The sequence below is a fragment of the Crocodylus siamensis genome, chromosome 1 (assembly GCF_052110815.1).
Source record: "Crocodylus siamensis isolate JL-2025a chromosome 1, ASM5211081v1, whole genome shotgun sequence".
In the NCBI taxonomy this organism is placed as follows: domain Eukaryota; kingdom Metazoa; phylum Chordata; order Crocodylia; family Crocodylidae; genus Crocodylus; species Crocodylus siamensis.
The window spans coordinates 418,541,957-418,560,120 of NC_143395.1; the positions used below are offsets into that span (position 1 = coordinate 418,541,957).

The 18,164-nt window shown below is 49.2% G+C and overlaps 1 protein-coding gene across 2 annotated transcripts in view; it reads right to left on the reverse strand.

Annotated features, from left to right (window-relative positions):
• CLPB (ClpB family mitochondrial disaggregase) overlaps positions 1-18,164 on the reverse strand; it is a 105,714-nt gene that overhangs the window by 67,231 nt on the left and 20,319 nt on the right. For both annotated transcript variants that reach the window (XM_090030874.1, XM_090030873.1), the window contains exon 4: positions 5,433-5,536. In XM_090030874.1, coding sequence (XP_089887000.1) covers positions 5,433-5,536 — 104 coding nt within the window. The remainder of the gene's footprint in view (positions 1-5,432; positions 5,537-18,164) is intronic.

Sequence of the window (18,164 nt, forward strand, 5' to 3'; positions counted from 1 at the left end):
CAATGCTGCTGGAAGAAGCCTTTTGACCCACTCGGGCAAAAGCAAGTGCTCTCCATCCACCCAGCCCAGAGGCTGTAGATAGCCTGCTTGCCTCCTCTGGAAATCCCAGGCCATCTCTACACACTCAAAAAAAAAAAAAAAAAAAAAACCAAAAAAAACCCCACTCTTCCTGGCAAAAGCACCCTTAAGCCTGCTGTGCTGTTCTGCACTGGGTGCCTCCTGTGACAGCCAGGGTCACTGAGCAGTGCTAGTTAGTGTGGCACTTCAGCCAGGCTAACAGGACTGGGTGGCTTCTGGTTTAGGTAGCAACTTGCCTGCAGTGACATAGCACCACTGCCAGGATGGTAAGTGGGCTGTGTAGAGGGTCCCAGGTGAGGCAGTGGACTGTTATCCTTGCCCCTGGTTACCGACTGCAGGTATGCCAGGGGAGGGAGCTTTCTGGAGGGCTTCCTCCCTGCCCTCACGGCAGGCATGACAAAGAGGGCATGGCAAGCTGCTGGGGGCCTGGGGAAGCTCGCTCGACAACCAGAGGAGGTCTTACCACTCTTTCCACCCCCACTGAAAGTAGCACAGACACCAGAGTGGAAGCAGGAGCTCTAGCTCCCAGACCCCCGCGGCTTCTGCTGCCTCCTTTCCCCTGAAATGAGCAGTGGAGACAAGTGACTAATAGGAAGGTTCTGGCTGGATAGTCCATCTTCCCAATTAAAATGGAGAAAGCCACCCACTCACAAACTTCTGTGTGCAGCTCCAGACAATAACTCTGCATGCACCTGTGTGCTGGACATGCACACTTGCCACAGGAATATTAAACAGCATTTATCACTGAGCTTTCCTCCCTCACCTGCAGTCTGCCTCCTAATCCATCTCCATCAGGATGGCTTCCAATATTCCAACCTCTCGCAAACTTCACACAGTTGCCATTACAAAACCCACCTCTATGAGAAATACCTTCTGCCCCCAAGATTAAGGAAGGAACGACGCTGGCATGAGACCAGGAGGTATCATATTCAGTTTAAGGGTGCTCCCATCTCCCTATCTGCATACACCTGGTTTGTTATCTTTTTGGCTTGGACTTCTTGTTCTGGGTTTGTTCGTAGAACAACAGGGTCTCTGCCCCAGAGTAGGGGACCTAAATGCTATTGCAGTGGAAATCATCATTATCCATGTCACGATGCAAGACAAAGCTTGGAACCATGGTTGTTTCAATCCTTGGTAGATACCCTGAAACTGCGACGTTCTTACGAGCAGAAAAAAGCTCTTGCAGATGGTTTCCAACCATGATTACATAGTTTTCATCTCAGTCTGAGCTCTATAGCTGAATACCTACATACTCAAGTATTTGGCAAAAGACACAAGGTAGCTGACACATGCTCACAGTCCAAACCAAAGCTGGCACCAGATGTCCAAAGGCAGATGCAGTAAGGGCTAGGTGCCGAGTGGTCTACACCGAAACATCAAGAGGTTGTGCAAGTCAGGTGTTTTCTTACCTGCAAGTTGGAGCTGAAAGGTCAGGGGATGCTGCAAGTCAGAATGAGAGCTACTGGGGGATGCTGTGTGCCACGGTAATTTGCACTGCCTGGGCTCTAGCTAGATCAGCTCCTCACTTCCCAGGAATTCAACCCACTTGACCAGTTCAGCAAAAAGGACACGAGGAGCAGCAAAAGGATCCACTTTACTGACAAGTGTCTGATTTGAGCAAGGATGCAGATGCTTCCTCAGCCTGACAAAGAGTATTTGTACCCAAAAGTTTGCTAAGAAGAATTTTTCCAACTATTTGAGTTGGCCTAATTAAATATATCAGATTTACCCAAAGAACTTTGTCTGCCTATGTTCTCAGACCAAAACAGCTACAACCTACACCCCTGAGTTAAGCAACCATTTTTTCTGTCTGGGGAGTCAGTCTGCCTACCCTGCTTCCCCCACCCCAGCCTGATCTTCACTCAACTGTCTCATACAGTGTTTTTTGGTTGATAGAGTATCCCATGCTTTGAAAAAAAATCAGATAAATGGGGGTAAAACTTAACTCCAGCCACAGGAGTCAGTGGGTACCAGTGTCTGCCTGTCCAGTATCAAGGAACAAAAGGCAAAGACCTTCTAGTTGTACCCTGCAGGACCCCTGGGCACTTTGGGGAATCAATCCTCAGCCTCATGGATTCAGTAGTCTTTCACCGAGACTCCCATGCCCATCTGTCTTGAAGTGCAAAGCACCTGCACAGCCTCTCCATCCTCCCGGCCCCCCCATAAGCTGAGCTTGTCATCTACGAGGCAGGCTGCCTTCTGTTTCCTGCTGCACTCTTCACTCTGGTGCCCAGGGGAGGGCTGCATGTGTGCCAGGACCAGACCAGGCCTCCTAACTACAGCCTCCTGTAGGCAGGGATGTTGCCAGCTGTTTCCGGAGAGCTCTGCAAGCTCAGTAATTAGTAAGAGTAACGAAAATGGTCATGGACCACGGAGTTTCTGCAGCGCGGGGTCCCTGGGATACGTCCCCATAGCCACTGTTGCGTTCCAAAAAACAGCTGAAAGTTACACCACTGACTGAATTAATAGCTAATCCCGCCCCAGCCCTGCATGGCTGCTAATAAACCTCAGTCCCTGAAAAAACCAGCAATTAGCGGCACACTCCCCTCCTTCCTCAGGTATCTTGGATGAGCATACATGGTGTGTATGTATATTTATTTATTTGTCTTCATTTCCCATCCAGGGAGGGGCAGGATAATGAACTGCGTGCGTCAGGGAAGATGAATTTGAGATACTAGGGAGCAGTGCAGTAAAAAGATTAAAGTGTTATTATTGTTGGGTTTTTTTCCCCCCATGGTCCATTGTGACAGCTCGGCCGTCATCTGTAAAAAATGTCTCAGCGAGAGATAATCATCGGAAACTCAATAAAGCGTCAGGGGAAGCCTCGTCTGCCATCAATCACTGGGTGCCTGGAAATTTTCAGCCCTCTGTCTCCCTTCCTGCCATCCATATAAATGTCTGTAATATATTTTGTGCAGTGTGTGTGGTGCGGAGCCTCCCGATTTCGATGTTTTTATGAAAAAATATTTATACGCAAAATATGCAAATTGTTAAAAAAACAAAGGCAGTTTCGCCCTTCCTCTCTTTTTAAAAATGCAACTGAATTTATTCTTTTTAATAAAACATGTCAACCTAAGAATTAATGCAACTTCTTACTGAGTGGCCTTATCTTTCCCCACACCCAGAAAAAAAAAAAAGATACCTATTGGTTTAGAGAGGGCTGCATGCAGACAGAAACAATTAACTTTATTGGCTGATATATTTTGTCTTAAATAAAGTCTGCATACATGCATTATGTATTGGCATTCCATTGTTCATTTTTTTTAATGTCGTTTCATGCATTTTGCATTCGTTGCTCTAGCTGCCTGATGTGCGCGTGTTCCCATAGAGCAAAGGGGCTGTTGTACCAGTGTTACAGTGAGGGATGAGGGCAGAGAGCTTTTAAAAATAGAATTACACCCTGTCAAAACCATTCTCACGTTGATCCATTGTCCTAACCGAATGTGCATTTTATCAAAGCCACAGGTTCAAAGATTACACTGCGGCTGGACGGTAGTTGGCTTTCGGCTCACAGCTGTGGGAACAAATGCTGTTGAAACCAATGGGCAAATCTCGTCGCATGGCTTTGGCTCTGTGACTGGACTCATACTGCACCTCTGCCACAGTAAGAGGTTCTTTCAAGTTAGCTCCTCATAATAAGCAGGACGTGCTTAAAATTTCTGAGCTGATGGTCATGGGGTTTTTCCCAGTTCGGTGATAAGTCCCAGGGAAGCCTGGAGTACTGGGCTGGTGACAAGGAATGACACTAACCTGCCTTCTCCTGGGACACCATGTGCCTTGGACTATGAGCACGTAAGCTAAGAGGCTTACAGAGTGCTGGAACAGCAGAGAGACTTACAGATCATCTGGATGGCATGCGACACTGGTGACCTGGTAGGGGATGCACTGAACCCAGGTGCTGACATGATGTGTGGGAGACTTTCAGGAGAGAGATGAAACTGAGATGCTGACCATGAAGGCAGTGGAAGAGCCACAGCACACAGAGCACAGATGATACTTGTGATGCCCTGACCAAATACCAGCAGGGTTTTTCAGCTTGTCCACATAAATATTCCCTTGCTGTTTTGCATGGAGAAGCTGATCTTCCTTTGACATCCACTTCTAAACACTCAGGCAGGGTTGCTGTCCTGTTCTACCCCAGAGCTGCATTTGAATGGATTAGATGCTTTTTCTATCTTCCACCTGAAAGTGACTGTGTATGCATCTTTATCAGGCCTCTAATGTTTCCACGTAACTTCCAGGACACTAACAGATCTCTGTGCACACACATCTGCACTTATCTTTTCCCTTATTAAGGCATGTTGTCAAGTAGTCTGCACTTAAGCTGAAGGTGATGCAGCCCCTAAAAGTGAGTCCACATTTCTATTCTGACAGCAGAACATTGAATGCAGGCCCGGCTCACAGCACATCTACACTTGAGACTGCTAAAGGGAAATCCAAGCGTCAGTCCCAAACAACACACACCTTACTTCTATGCACTTACCTTATCGAAAGGGACACACACACACACACACGTCTGTGCAGCTCCTTTCCCATTATCCTGTGGAAAGACATGCCCCCAACACAGAACCCCCTGCGCCATATCATTGCTGGCTCAGAGGAAAGAGTGCCAGCTAGTGAATCCCCTGCAGCCCCCTCTCTCCAGATACAGTCCCAGGCTAGGCCTGCCCTAGCTTGCGAGAACATCAGGATTTTAGCACAAGGATGGCACAACCATCCACACCCCTCTGCAGGATGGTACCAGGCCCTGGGATGATTTTGATCATTCGTTTGAACTATTTTAAAGCTCTCCACTGTGATGCAAAAAGCCAAGATGAGGTGGCCTCCAGGTGCACCCCTCCCCAGCCTCAGCAGCCACAGGGAAATCAGTTACCTTGTTCCACTAAAGGTCCATGAGTGCTGTTTTTGCCACTGATTTCATTGGAATCAAGCCACGGTAGGGTCAAGGAACTCTCCTTACCTGGGAGCCCTGTCCTCTGCCACCATTTTCACAGATTTTAGGAAGGAAGGGGCTCTTTTTCAGGCCAAACAACTTCCACCAGGGGTTTCTGCATTGAGCCTGGAACTGCTGTTTGAACTAGGACAGACCAATATGAAAGACATCCCATTCCCTCATAGACTTCAAAGCTCACTATTTCAAGGCAGTATTCTGGGATAGTACGTAACAAACCTATGCCTACAACTTCTAACAGTGTCTGTGAAGTGGAAAGCAATGCTGGAGTGAACCAGAATAACTCAATGATTTCTCTGAACTGTGGGTGTTAAAATATGGGATAATTTCCCCACAGAGAGCAAAGCCAATACTGTATGAAGCATAAAAGGTACGTGAAGGAAACATCTGCTTTGTGCATTACCTTCCAGTGAATGGAGCCCCTTCTCTCTGGCTGTCTCGTAGACGCTGCTGAATTCGTCTCCTAGGTTGGGATCGGCACCAGCTGCAAGCAGGCTCTTGATCACGCTGGTTAAAAAAGAATGAAACATTACAAATAATATGATTTTCATCAAGGAGACTGGTTTCGGAGGGGGTGGGGGGAAATCAGACGGAAGTCCGGGAACCCAAATCCATCACAGAGCTTGAGAAGGAAACATCTCTTAGCACCGAGAAGAAGAGACCCATTCTTAATGCTTCATAGCCAGCAAAGACCTGTTAGATAACAGTGTCACTTAATGATATTAACATGAATATTAATGGTCCTGAAGGCAACTGGAATACTGCATTTAGGAGGCATCTGGGGAGCAGCTAATTTTGAAGCCCCGGTTGCAAAGTTTCTCTGCTCAACACATCTCGCTTCCAAAATGTCTATAGAGAAATGTCTTTGTGCTATGAGCTACATTTCTGGCGCGCTGTATCAGACTGACACCTTGCCAGCCTTGATGAATGGTTGCAAGGGTATCCATCCGCAGCAGAGAGACTGCCAAGCAGCTCAAACAGCTGATGTAACACTAGCAAGGCCTCTGCAACAGGCAGATTCTCATGGTAGTTTCTGCACTGACAAAGGCAAAATTCAGTTATGTTGTTTCATGCATCGCAGAGATGCTAATGGCCACTGTATCCAGGCTTCCTAAGCAATGAAGATCCCCAAGGCAACATGATCCCACTGCTAGACAGAAGAGCAGCTCAGTGAGGAAAGCAGCAGGCCTTTGAAGAACCCCGTGTCTCACCAAGATGGACACCTGCAGATATAAGGGCCTTCACCTGAGATGCTCTGCACAGGGACACAATCAAAGGAGTCTGTCCTTGATATGGGATCTCACCTGCATCCAGTGAGAAGCCAGAGACACTCCTTGGCCTCTTGTCTGCCTTCAAAGATACAGGACCCTTCTGAACACTTCAACAATAGATTGCAATAGCTTTGGTTTCACCCTTAAGTGAAACTGGAGAACTATATGAAGCATTCCCACATCACCCTCTTCACTGGGACATAAGACAACTGGTCTGAAAAGAGCTAAACAGGGACAGCTCCATGACCTGGACTGCAATCCAGCAGCTGGAAGGCCTTTATAAAAGTGATGTTATTCTTTGAGACTTTAGAGATGTCACAGATAAAGAACAGAGGAAGAAAATGCCCAGGAAAGAAACAGTGTACTGATGAAGTCCCCCAAGTAGGGCGTTTGTAGACCCTGACTGAACAGCAGGCCACTGTCTATACTCCAAAAAAACCCACTACCATAAATGACAACAGCAGACACCTTTGGCAGCAGTCCTGGCGGCAGAGGAAAGAACGAGAGAATCTGAACTCTCCTCCGGCTTCCAGAGCAGGGGTGTCAGCCTCGTCTGGTGGGGCCATGTCATGGGCCGGGTCTGGAGTGCAAAGCTGCATCGCCTAGCCCGCAGGGCTACAAATTTGGTTGGCAGGAACGACTTGTCCAACTGTCAGATTTCCAGCCCCCGGGCCAGACATCATGTCTCTACTCACCAGATCTGGCCCACAGGACCAGAAATTTGGCCATGGGCTAAGCGACAGTAGAGTTAGTTCTTACAGCTGTGGGAACACTGCTCACCTGACTGCCAAATTTGCAAGCTGGTGGGCAACCCCAAGGACCAGACCCAGAGCACTGAATCATGTCACCTAGCCCCCGGGGCTGCCTGTGGGGCTGGAAGGTGGGCAGCAGGATGGGAGGCAAGTAACGTTGCCACCCTTGCTCCACCATCACATTTCGGACCATGCGGGGAGCCCTGCAGGACACCTCTGCTCCAGACATAGATGTAGGCTGGATGGAGCCTCCCACTGTTGCTGCCCACATCTCTCTGGAGACGAAGGACATCTAGTGCCCACAGCTGTAGATCTGCCACCATTCACTAGTCAGTATATAGAGCAAGCAGGCTCAGGAAGTTGGTGCAGAAAGCCGCCATCTGTTTTGGAACGAAATGAGCATTAAGCAAGAATTAGATTTGTTTTCCTTCTCTGCAGGCAGCTGGAGGCCATTTTTTCTGATTTTTTCCCTCTTCTTCCTGGGCTCAGGCTTTCATGGCACTCAGATAAATAACACAGTGCTTAGCATTCATAGTGGGAGACAGGCCTGATGGACTGACAGAGGTGCTCTACAACAGGCACCATGGACTGACTGATTGACAGCCCTTCACAGGCTGCTTCTTGTCAAGATACATTTACAATCCTGCTTAAATTCCTCCCCGCTTATCCCATGACAATAAATGCAATCGGGGGGCGGGGGGCGTTAGCTGACTTCTCCAACAAGACACAGCACTAGAAGTGTGTTTCTAGCTGGCCAACCTTGAAAGGTCTCAAAGGTGTTGACTCCAGTCTCATGGACCGAGTTAAAAGTCAGGAGTCTTGAGACCTGGGTCTCTCCTCAGCTGTACCCTGAATTTCTTGTTCAACCCTCAGGAACTGACTTGCATTCACATGGTCAAGAATGGCCTGGGTCTGATTTTTCAGGAGGTGCTGAGAACCTGCACTTCCCACTCATCTGGAGTGGACTTAGGGTATTCAGCTCTTCTGAAAAAAAAAAAAAAAAAAAAAAAAATCAGACCTCACGTGTTTCGAGTGGAACAGCCAGGATTAAAACAATCTGCTGCTGGTTTGAGACTGCCATCCATTCGCCACTTCAGTTGTGCAAGATTTCTCACCAGCTTTCTGTGTAAAGGACACTGCTTATGCGTCTGAAACTGCCCCGTGATGGTTTAAACCATACCTGGAATGGAGGAATCAACCATTGCAATGGGCACTCGTGAACCGTCACACAGGGATCTGAAATGGGACAGTTCCCAAGGCTCAAACCTACTTTCCAAGGCATTCAATGAGTGCACAAGATCCCTCTACAAAACACATCATGAGATCCCAACTCACATTGGGTTTGTACACCGAATGGAGATCAGGAATGGACAGATGTGTGGCTAGGCATGTAGGAGACGGCTATTACTGCACCTCTCTGCTGGGCAGCCAATATTAGCCTGTTTGCCTCGAGTAAACAGCTATCCCAGAATGGATGTGGACACATGCATCTTGTGGTGCATCTCGCATCCTAGTGTTTTGCCCTGATTCTTCTAGAGGTAATTCTTTACTTGACTGAGAGAACTTATTTTTGGGCTAAAGTTTTGCATTATCAGTGTGGCACTTTACTTACGCTGACGTAAGGCTGATCTAGGTCAGTGATCTAGGTAGTAATCTTAGGTCACTGGTGTAAATTTGCCACCTGTCCAGGCCCAAACAAGCACAGTTGTAACACTGAGGGTAAATCAACCCAATACAGTTGACTGAGGACCTGCTAAATACATCCTTCTTTGGACTCCTTCCTGTCAGGGCTGCATCTGTTTCTAGGAGAGATGTTTTCATGTGCCCTCAAAACTTCCAGGCTCAGTGCAGGTATTGCCAGGAAAGATTTTTACCCTGCTGATCATAATGGGCTCTTCTGACCTCTACAAGCCCACAGATATTTCCTCCATGCCTGGGAGAGTGCAGCAACAGGGCTAAGGATTCCTCATCCTAGGGATCCTTCATCTGAAGGACTACAGGGAGCATGTTTCAGCAGGATGCTTTACAGTCACCTTGTCCCCAGTCCTCAGCATCCAAAAAACTCACCTCAAGCGAGAAGCAAAAGGTGCTGAGCTACCCACATTCAAAAGGCAATGACCTAGATCAAAGAACCTGGCTCCATTACCCGCTTTCCTTGCAAAACTGCAGGGTAGGGAGCCGATTCCACACGCATCAGCCATGATGATTCCTTCTTCTCAATGCATCGCTAGGTGCCGCAGCTTGTTTAGGATGCAGCAGCGTGCCCACTCAGAGCTGCTACTGCTGTTGTCTGAAGCCCTGGTCGGTCCACATCCTGGCTGCTCTCCTCCACAAGCCCCATCTCGGTGTCTGCGCTCCAGTGCTGCCTGGCTTTCAGGAGCCCCCTGCTCCCGATTCAATTGACAGGCTGGAACATCTCCCTGGGTCTGTTACGTGCCTCTTCATAAAAGACTTGCTTTAAGGATCCACAGCTCTAGCACAGGATCCGACTCCACAACCTTCTGGCCCCAAGGTGAAGCTCAGCCATCTAATGAGTCATGCTAGCGCACGAACGACGATGACTCGTCACTGCCTTGGCGACTCCATCCATCACGGCTCTCCCCCGCTCCGTGGCTATTTCGCGAGCGCTCTCCCTAGGCATCTGCTGTCAACTTCACGGGCACTCAACAACTCTCGGAAAGACTTTTTCCCATCATTCACAGCTCATTCTTGTTGCTGTTTGAGTTTGAAAAAAAATGTAAAGGGAGAAATGCTTACTGTAGAGGTGGCATAGGCTAGCAGCAAAAGCAGGAGGGTATAAAGTCAAAACTCCTGGTTCTTTTCTATCCACAGATCTTTGCCTAGCTGTCCCTCAAAGTCTGGAACCACAGGATCTCTCCCCAAGATGACAGCTTCCATACAGTCTCCATCATATACTCAGAGCCAATTCCTATCAAGTGGCTTTTAAAAGGAATTGAAAAGGGCTTGATGGTTTAAATGCAACGGGGCAATAATTTGCTGTACATTCAAACCTCTCTATCCAATCATCCTTCAATCTAACCTCCTGCTCTTAGGGCAGGCAGTCCCCTCCAGGCACCTAATGTCACCAAGCCAGCCAGACAGCTTGGAAATCATGAGTATTGATTGCACCTGTCCAATTTGCAGGTAATAGAACATGCAAGCAAATTAGCCTTTGCACAAACACCCGCCATCCTTAAGGATTGAATGATGGGAGGCACTGCGTACCTGAGGTGCTCAATACCAACATTATCCAAGCACCCAAGGAGCCCAAGCACAAGTTGGCAGCATGGGCTGATGGTCACAGCAAGAGACTGGGGTCTGTTGTGAGCTGTCACTAGGTCCCTGTGTAACGATGAACAAAATGTCCCCTTTCTTACTCAGCGGTAAGACAGGGAAAATTCTTTCCTACCTAAGAAGTCAGCTGTGAGGGTTAATTAATTATGCTTTACAAGGCACTGTGAAGGGTCTATGAAGGAAGGTCAAAGGGATGTTTTAATCCACCATAATTTTTTCTATCTGCTCTTTCTTTTTATCAGGCCACAATTATTTGCCGGTCCTGCTAAGGGGGTTAATAGGAGTCATGTTCTTCCTGCATATTTCCTCCACCGAGTTCCTGGGGAGCTCTAGCAGAGCAATGCTCTCCCATCAGGTAAGGCCGACGATGCTCAGTGGCAGGCTTCCCTCAATAACTCACCTGTGCTCAGCAGCCTCAACAAGCCAGAGCTTTAATTTGCTGATCAAGTTTTCATTTGATTAGGGACAGGACCTATTCATCTGGGCAAATATAAATCTGAATTGACCCCGGAGATGACTCAGAGGGCAATGCTTAACTAAAGTTCACTGGGCAGTTAAATCAATTGCAATAAGTGCTTTCTGCTCTTAGTGGCTGGGCCAACTTATTGTTAAGAGAAGGGGAGGGGGGGAAATGGAGCTGGAAAGCTGAGCTGAGATAACTGGACTCTAGCAGGCCTCAGCCACTGGTCATACCAGTGCCAGGACAGCTGGAGCTGGCAGGTCAAGATCAGAAATCCCCATGACTGGGAGTTATGAACGATGTCAAGGCTTCCTGGGATTCGGAGAAGGGGCAGTTCCCACTGGGGACAAAGTAAAGGGAGAAAGGGAGGGCGTAAGGAGACAACTTTCATCTCATTGCCACCTGTGTGGTCCTTTCAGGCAGTGCCAAGAACACCTTTGTGCCCAGCCAAGGCCACGCAAGATGAAGCAGCCACAACAGCCCCTTAGTGCGTACGCTGATCCAGTGCCCCACATCCGGACTTGGAAAAATACACAGGACAACCACCCTTCGAAGCACTGCAGCAAAGAAGCATTTTGTGCCTCCGAGTGCATGTTCTACTCCGAGCAGCCAATTAGCAGTGCATCACTTGGAAGGCGAGACCAAACTGGCCTCTTGGTTGTGGTTCAGTAGAGCGACTGCAAAGCTGTCTGAGCGGAGCTTAGTACCCAGCCTGGCAGCTAGATCAGGCTTTTTCATTGAGAAGACCGAAGGGATAGCCGCAGCTGCTGCTCATTCAGCTCATCCGCAAGCACGAGGTGCGGACGCACGCGGCAGGGACGCAGCCCGGCGGCTGGAGCTGCTCGACAGACGCGCACGGCGTGGGACCCGCCCAGAGGTGACAGCAGAGTAGAGCATCCTGCCCAGAAGCCATGCACTCTTCTCAGAGCTCGTTTGTGAGATTGCGTTCAGCTCCTCATTTCCAAACCGTGCTGTGCAACAGCACAGCAACAACGCAGGACACGCACGGGCCTGTGTGCGCAATCCATCCCAGGGATGGAAGGCCGTGTCCAGAGATTTCCCTCCCCCACATCCCGGGGCAGCCTGTCCCACTGCTCTGCTGCCCGACAGCTGGGGTGTTCTTCCTGAGGTCTGATCCAACGCTGCTGTGCTGAAGGATAAACCCATCGCCTTGGCTCCAGCTCTTTGCAGCTTCTTCCCATTCTTTACAGGAGCCTGCCAGATCCTGACAACTGCTGCCCTGTTCCTGCCTCGATCGCCTTTTCTTCATTCTCTCAGCCTGCCTTCCAACCCCTTTACCATGTGCTCACTTCTGGATCCTCTCCTGCTTCTCTCTGTTCCCCCTGAAGTGGGGTACCCAGAACCAGACCCAATGTTTCAGCGGAGGGATAACCAGTGGCACCATCACCTTCTGTGTCTTCCATTTGGCCCTTGCTAATGCAGCCCATGCTGCATTAAAATTTCCCCCTGACAGCATCACACGGCTGACTCACGTGGAGCCGCGGTCAGTCAGAACCCCGGATCCTTCCCGACAGGGCTGCTGCCTCCCCTCCGTACGCGAGCAATTTGGTTTCTCCTACCCCTGGGGTGGCGCTATACATTTGTCTGCGCTGAATTTCATTTTGCGGTGTGCGGCCCAATTCTCTAATTTATCAAGACCCTTTATCTGGAAGCTATTGACTCTGGAAGCATTAGGATGTGTACCCTGGTTGCTGAGTTCTGCCCCAGAGAGCTCCGAATGAGATGCCTGAAGTGGAAGGACTGAAAGCAAGGAGATGAGCAGACATGTGGAGCTAACACAGGTACTAGACTGTAGCAGGTGAACATATCGCTGCCTGCAGAAAGAGAACAGCCCCAGACAGGTCATGCTTCACTGTGTGCCTCAAAACTTTCCCACTGAGAGATATGATGCGCTATGTACTGCTATTAAACACTGGCACGTGGCCATCAATGTGCCCAATGGCACGCGCACCCAGAAGAGGTGCATGTCCCGAAGAGGTAACAACAGTCACTCGGAGAGATCCAACAGGAGAGGGAGGGCGAGGGGACCAGCAAGCAGGAGCATGCAGATTGCTCACAGGAGAGGGTGGAGGGAGTGGAAAGGAGGAATCTGGGAGGAAGAGACAGTGCTTGGTGGGCAAGGTGAAGGAGAGATGTCCAGAGTGCGGGACTGGGGGGAAGCGGGAAGCTAAGGGTGGGAAAAGGATGAGAAATGTGATGGAGTAAGAGGGGAATGCAGGGGTGTAAGCACAGACCTCCGGGTGCAGCAAGACAATGCAGCGCCTTGTGCAGGGGAGGGTGGGGAGAAGAAGCTAGCACTGTGAGGCAAGGATTAGCCACTGTGTGGCTAGGATTAGCTTCTCTTCCCTGGCGTCCCACTTGGTCCACCTGCCTGCTGGACTCTGGTCTCTGCTTAGCTATTCCTTGTATGCATCATCACCTCCCCTCAGGGCTGGGACCAAGCACTGGGAGAAGGCTGTAAAGTTGGCACGGACGGAAATAAAGCAGAAAATTGTGCATTAAACAAAAAACTCCCGTAACTAGTAAGCTGCATGTGTAGGCCACCCTCATTGACTTCCTGCATGCTATATTCCCATTCCCCCACTGCAAGCACCTTTGTCCTCTCAATATAGAGAGCCTTCAGTCTGACAACAGCCTTTGACACAAAATCTCCATGTGACCTTGGTCAAATCATTTAACCTCTTATCTTCAGCATTCTCTCCATCTGTAAATGCTGATACCATCATCCCTAGTTAGATCTTTGTCTTGCTATGCAGTGGCCCAAACACAAGTAGGCATGAGGAGGCATCTTGCCCGTGTCAGAATAAAAGGCCTGCTCCCTTCACAACACAATTTCTATATAAAATGAGCTGCTCAGTTCAGGAGTCCTCAGGGTGGCCCAGTCCATCATCACGGGACCCACAGTGGATGGGAGCTCACCTGGGGGAATAGGGGGCCAGGTGAAAAGCTCTTTGCACATCTACCCAAAGTGTTAAAAACAGCACCACTTGGACAAAGCCTCTTTAGGGCTCTGTGGCTCGGTTACCCCAAATGTAAGGTGTACAAGCCTATTTTGCTGACTCCCAGAGGGGTAAGTCAGTGGCTGTCCTGAAGTCACTTGGGACTGTGGAACATAAGGCTCAGCTACATAGCAAATGAAGGAGTGATGGGAGCAGACAGACTGCAGCACGGGCTATCCTGAGGCCAGCGCCATGGGGGCCTCACTTCCATAGTTGCTAGATTGCACCCTTCCATGTGAGTAGGGAGGCATGCTTGGCTTGGCTCTGCTTCTTCTCAATGTCTTTGTCAGGCAAAAGTCATTATCTGCATTACAGCAGAACCCAGGAGTCCCAGCCGTGGACCAGGACAGTCCCATCCTGCACAAGGCAATACTGCACCCTGCCCTCTGCAGGCAAGGGTTAAACCCAAGAACAGAATCCAAGGTAAATGTCAGACATGCATGAGTGTCATGCGCATGTCTACAAAGGTACTAGTGTTCAACCCGCGATGCAAAAACCAAGAGGCCAAAATGAACGATCCACTGCTTTCTTATCAGAATAGCTAGAATGACAGTCTGGGGTGGAAACTAGCAGCAGGATCCCACTGCACACACAGACTATAGGAGAGACTCTACTTCCAAGGACAGACAGGCCTGCAAAGTAGGAGAGAAAGGAAGGTAGGAAAATCCAAGGCATGAAGAGAAGTGATTTGACTGAGGTCATGTAGCATGGCAGTGGCAGAACTGGAAAGATAACCCACATCTCCTAACCTTCCCCCAGACCCCGAGTCAGCACCCTTGCTGCTGAACCTGTGGCATTTACTCCTTGCCCTGCAGCGAGATCCATCTTTTCTAGACCAGTGGTGTTGGGACGAACAGAGTCGAGGAAGAGGCAGCAGAGCTGATCCCAACCCCTCCTGATCCAAAGACCAGAGGGATTCCAGCAGGACTCTCCTGATTACGCAGGAGTATGCACTGTCCAAAAGCCCTGAAAGCATTAGATAAAGAACTCCTGCCCTTGTCACGCACCTGGGCTTTCTAGCTGCCCAAGCTACGGCAGTGCTCGTGACGACTGGCAACAGAATATTATTACTTCAAGGCAGGATTATCTCAAGGAACAGATTGCTAACAGGGACTGGAAATGACTGCTTGGCACAGAGGAGTCATGAGCTGAGGCACAGTTGGACAAACAACTAGGGAAGAGTACAAGACTATTGCTCGGGCATGCAGGGATGAAATCAGGAAAGCCAAAGCACAACTGGAGTTGCAGCAAAGGGACATGAAGGGTAACAAGAAGGGTTTCTACAAGAATGTCAGCAACAAGAGGAGGATCAGGGAAAGTGTGGGTCCCTTACTGAATGGGACTGCAACTTAGTGACAGAGGATGCAGAAAAGGCTGAAGTGCTCAGTGTGTTTTTTACCTCAGTCTTCACAAGCTAGCTCAGCTCCAGTACTGCGCTGGGGAGCATTTTGGGGAGGAGGTGAGCAGCCAACAGTGGTGAAAGAACAGGTTAGGGACTGTTTAGAAAAGCTGAATGTGTACAAGTCCACGGGGCCAGATGCAATGCACATGAGGATGCTGAGGCAGTTGGCTGATATACTGGCCAGCAGCTCTACAGTCACCTTTGAAAACTTGTGGCAACTGGGAGAGGTCTCAGACAACTGGAAAAAGGCAAATCTAGTGCCCATCTTTAAGAAAGGGAAAAAGGAGATGTTGGGGAACTACAGACCAGTCAGCCTCACCTCAGGTCCCTGGAAAAATCGTGGAGCAGGTCCTCAAGGAATCCATTTCTAAGTACTTGGAGAAGAAGGTAATTAGAAACAATCAGCATGGATTCACCACGGGCAAGTCATGCCTGACCAACCTGACCACCTGCTTTGATGCAATGACTGAAAGAGCAGTGGATGGGATACAGCCGGACTTTAGCAAGGCTTTTGATATGGTCTCCCACAGCATTCTTGCAAGTGAGCTAAGGAAGTCTGGGCTGGATGAATGGACTGTAAGGTGGATAGTAAACTGGCTGGATTGCTGGGCTCAAATCAATGGCTGAATGCCTAGGTGGCAGGTGGTAGCAAGTGGAGTGCCCCAGGGGTTGGTCCTGGGGCCAGTTTTGTTCAACATCTTCATCAGCGATCTGAAAGATGGGATGCAGTGCCAGGATTCAGAAAGACCTTGACAAATTGGAGGACTGGACCAAAAGGAATCTCATGAGGTTCAGTTAGGACAAGTGCAAAGTCCTGCACTTAGGACAGAAAAATCCCATTCACTGGAGCAGGCTTGGGATCAACTAGCTAGGCAGCAGCTCTGCAGAAAGCAACCTAGAGCTTAGTGTGCCCTTCTTGCCAAGGCAGCTAATGGCATACTGGGCTGCATTGGGACAAGCATTGCCAGCAGATGGAGAGAAGTGATTCTTCCCTTTGACTCTGCACTGGTGAGGCCACATCTGGAATCCCATGTCCAGTTTTGGGCCCCCCACTACCAGAGGAAGGCAATGAAAATGGTTAGGAAACTGTGACATGTGACTTCTGAGAGGCTGTCCGGCTGCTACAAAACCATTTCTCTCTGAGTGACATCTTCTGTGTAAGCCAGAATGACAAAGCAGAGGGCTCAAGGCCTCCAACTCCAAACGGTTTCATTTCCTATTAGCCAGAGTTTCCAGTGAACCTGTCTATATGTCTGTAGCTGCAGCATCCTGTAGTTTTCCCTAAAAAAAAATCCTCTCTCTCTCTGGTGCTGTAGGCAGCCTTGCCAGATCCTACCAGTGCTCCAGCCTTGACTTCTCCCACTTCAACCACTTCTTCAGGCCACCACCCTTCTAGCAGAGGACTAGACGACAGCACTGCCCCATACTCAGCTGCAGGGATCACGGTGACACGGTGCAAAATTGGCTCCCCCCAGTTATGAGCTGAACATGCAGGGTCTCCAGTGCTCCTAGGCAGCATGTCTCAGACATGTGGTGAAACATCCATGGTTTTGTGGCCCATATAGCAGGGTCCTTCCTTCCTTCCCTACCTGGGTGATACTTTTACCACCATCTACTTCCTCCTCAGCTGTGCACAGCAGAGCTTCCAAGGGCTCCTCATACCTCTGCTCCCAAAGCAACCAAGTCTGCTCTGCAGGCCAGCTGTGCCACGGAAGAGAACGGAGCTGGCAACACCTGGAACAGTGGTTTGGTATCACACGGGGGAGTGTTTTGACAGTCTCAGATCTCAGTGCCAGTAAGAACTCACCGAGGGGTCTGGGAGGCTAACTTCATTAACGCACAGAGAAATCAGAGAAAATGAGGGCTGGAACGGACCTCAGGAGGTCACACATAGTCCAACCCCCTGTTCCAAGCAGGATCAGCCCCAACTACATCATCCCAGCCAAGGCTTTGTCTAGCCGGGTCTTCAAAGCCTCCAAGGATGGAGAGTCTGCAACTTCTCCAGGTAGCCTATTCCAGTGCTTCACTGCCCTCCTTGTGAAAGTTTTTCCTAACATCCAATCTAAATGTCATCTTGTTGTCATCTGCCATGTCACATTATACGATAGAGGCACTTCATGGGCACTCCTCTCCAGCCCTGCCAGCAGTTATATGCTTAAGTACCTGTGCTGTACTTCCCAGTCTGTATACACCTGCACCCTTTGAAATCTAACAACAGGTACACACCAGATATTTTTTAACTTTGTCAAAAAAAAAATAAATATCAGAACAGGCCAGGCTTTTGAAGAAACAGTCAGAAAACGGTGAAAACTTTGCAGAACAACAAGGACTGCCCCATATAAACTAAAATCACTGGCACATGGGGTTTTATTCTTTTAAATGGAGAAAGTCATAAAGGCTGTGACTTTGGGCGGGGGGGAAAAAATCAATTCAACCATTTTGTACCCTTCCAATATGAAGGAAGGGGGCTGTGAGAACTGGCAAAAGATTACCAAGTGAAAGGACAGTCACAAAAATTAACAGCAGTGTTACAAAGCCTAAAAGAGCGAGTTCTACCCAGGAAAGGGGCTTAAAAGAAAGCAACACAGGGCTCCATGCTAACGTTCTCTCTGCCTCCGGGCTGGCTGCGCTCACTCTGGCTGCTAGCACCACCAACTCTCCAAGCATCCAAAAGCCAAGCTGAGTTTCTGGCTCAAGTATTGCCAGCAGCAGCAAAATGTGCTACTCTTGCAGATGCATGTGTTAAACAACCACCCGACTCACTCTGTCTCCGTGGTCCTGGCTCTCTTGGGCTACAGAGGATGAAAAGCAGTAATAAGCCATTGTGGTGAGTAAATGTTGGCGGCTCTGGCTGTCTATCCATAAGGAGCAGATAATCAACTAGAGGGTGCCATTTTTGCATAGTCACTTGTGAGCAGAGCCACAGCTTCACAAAT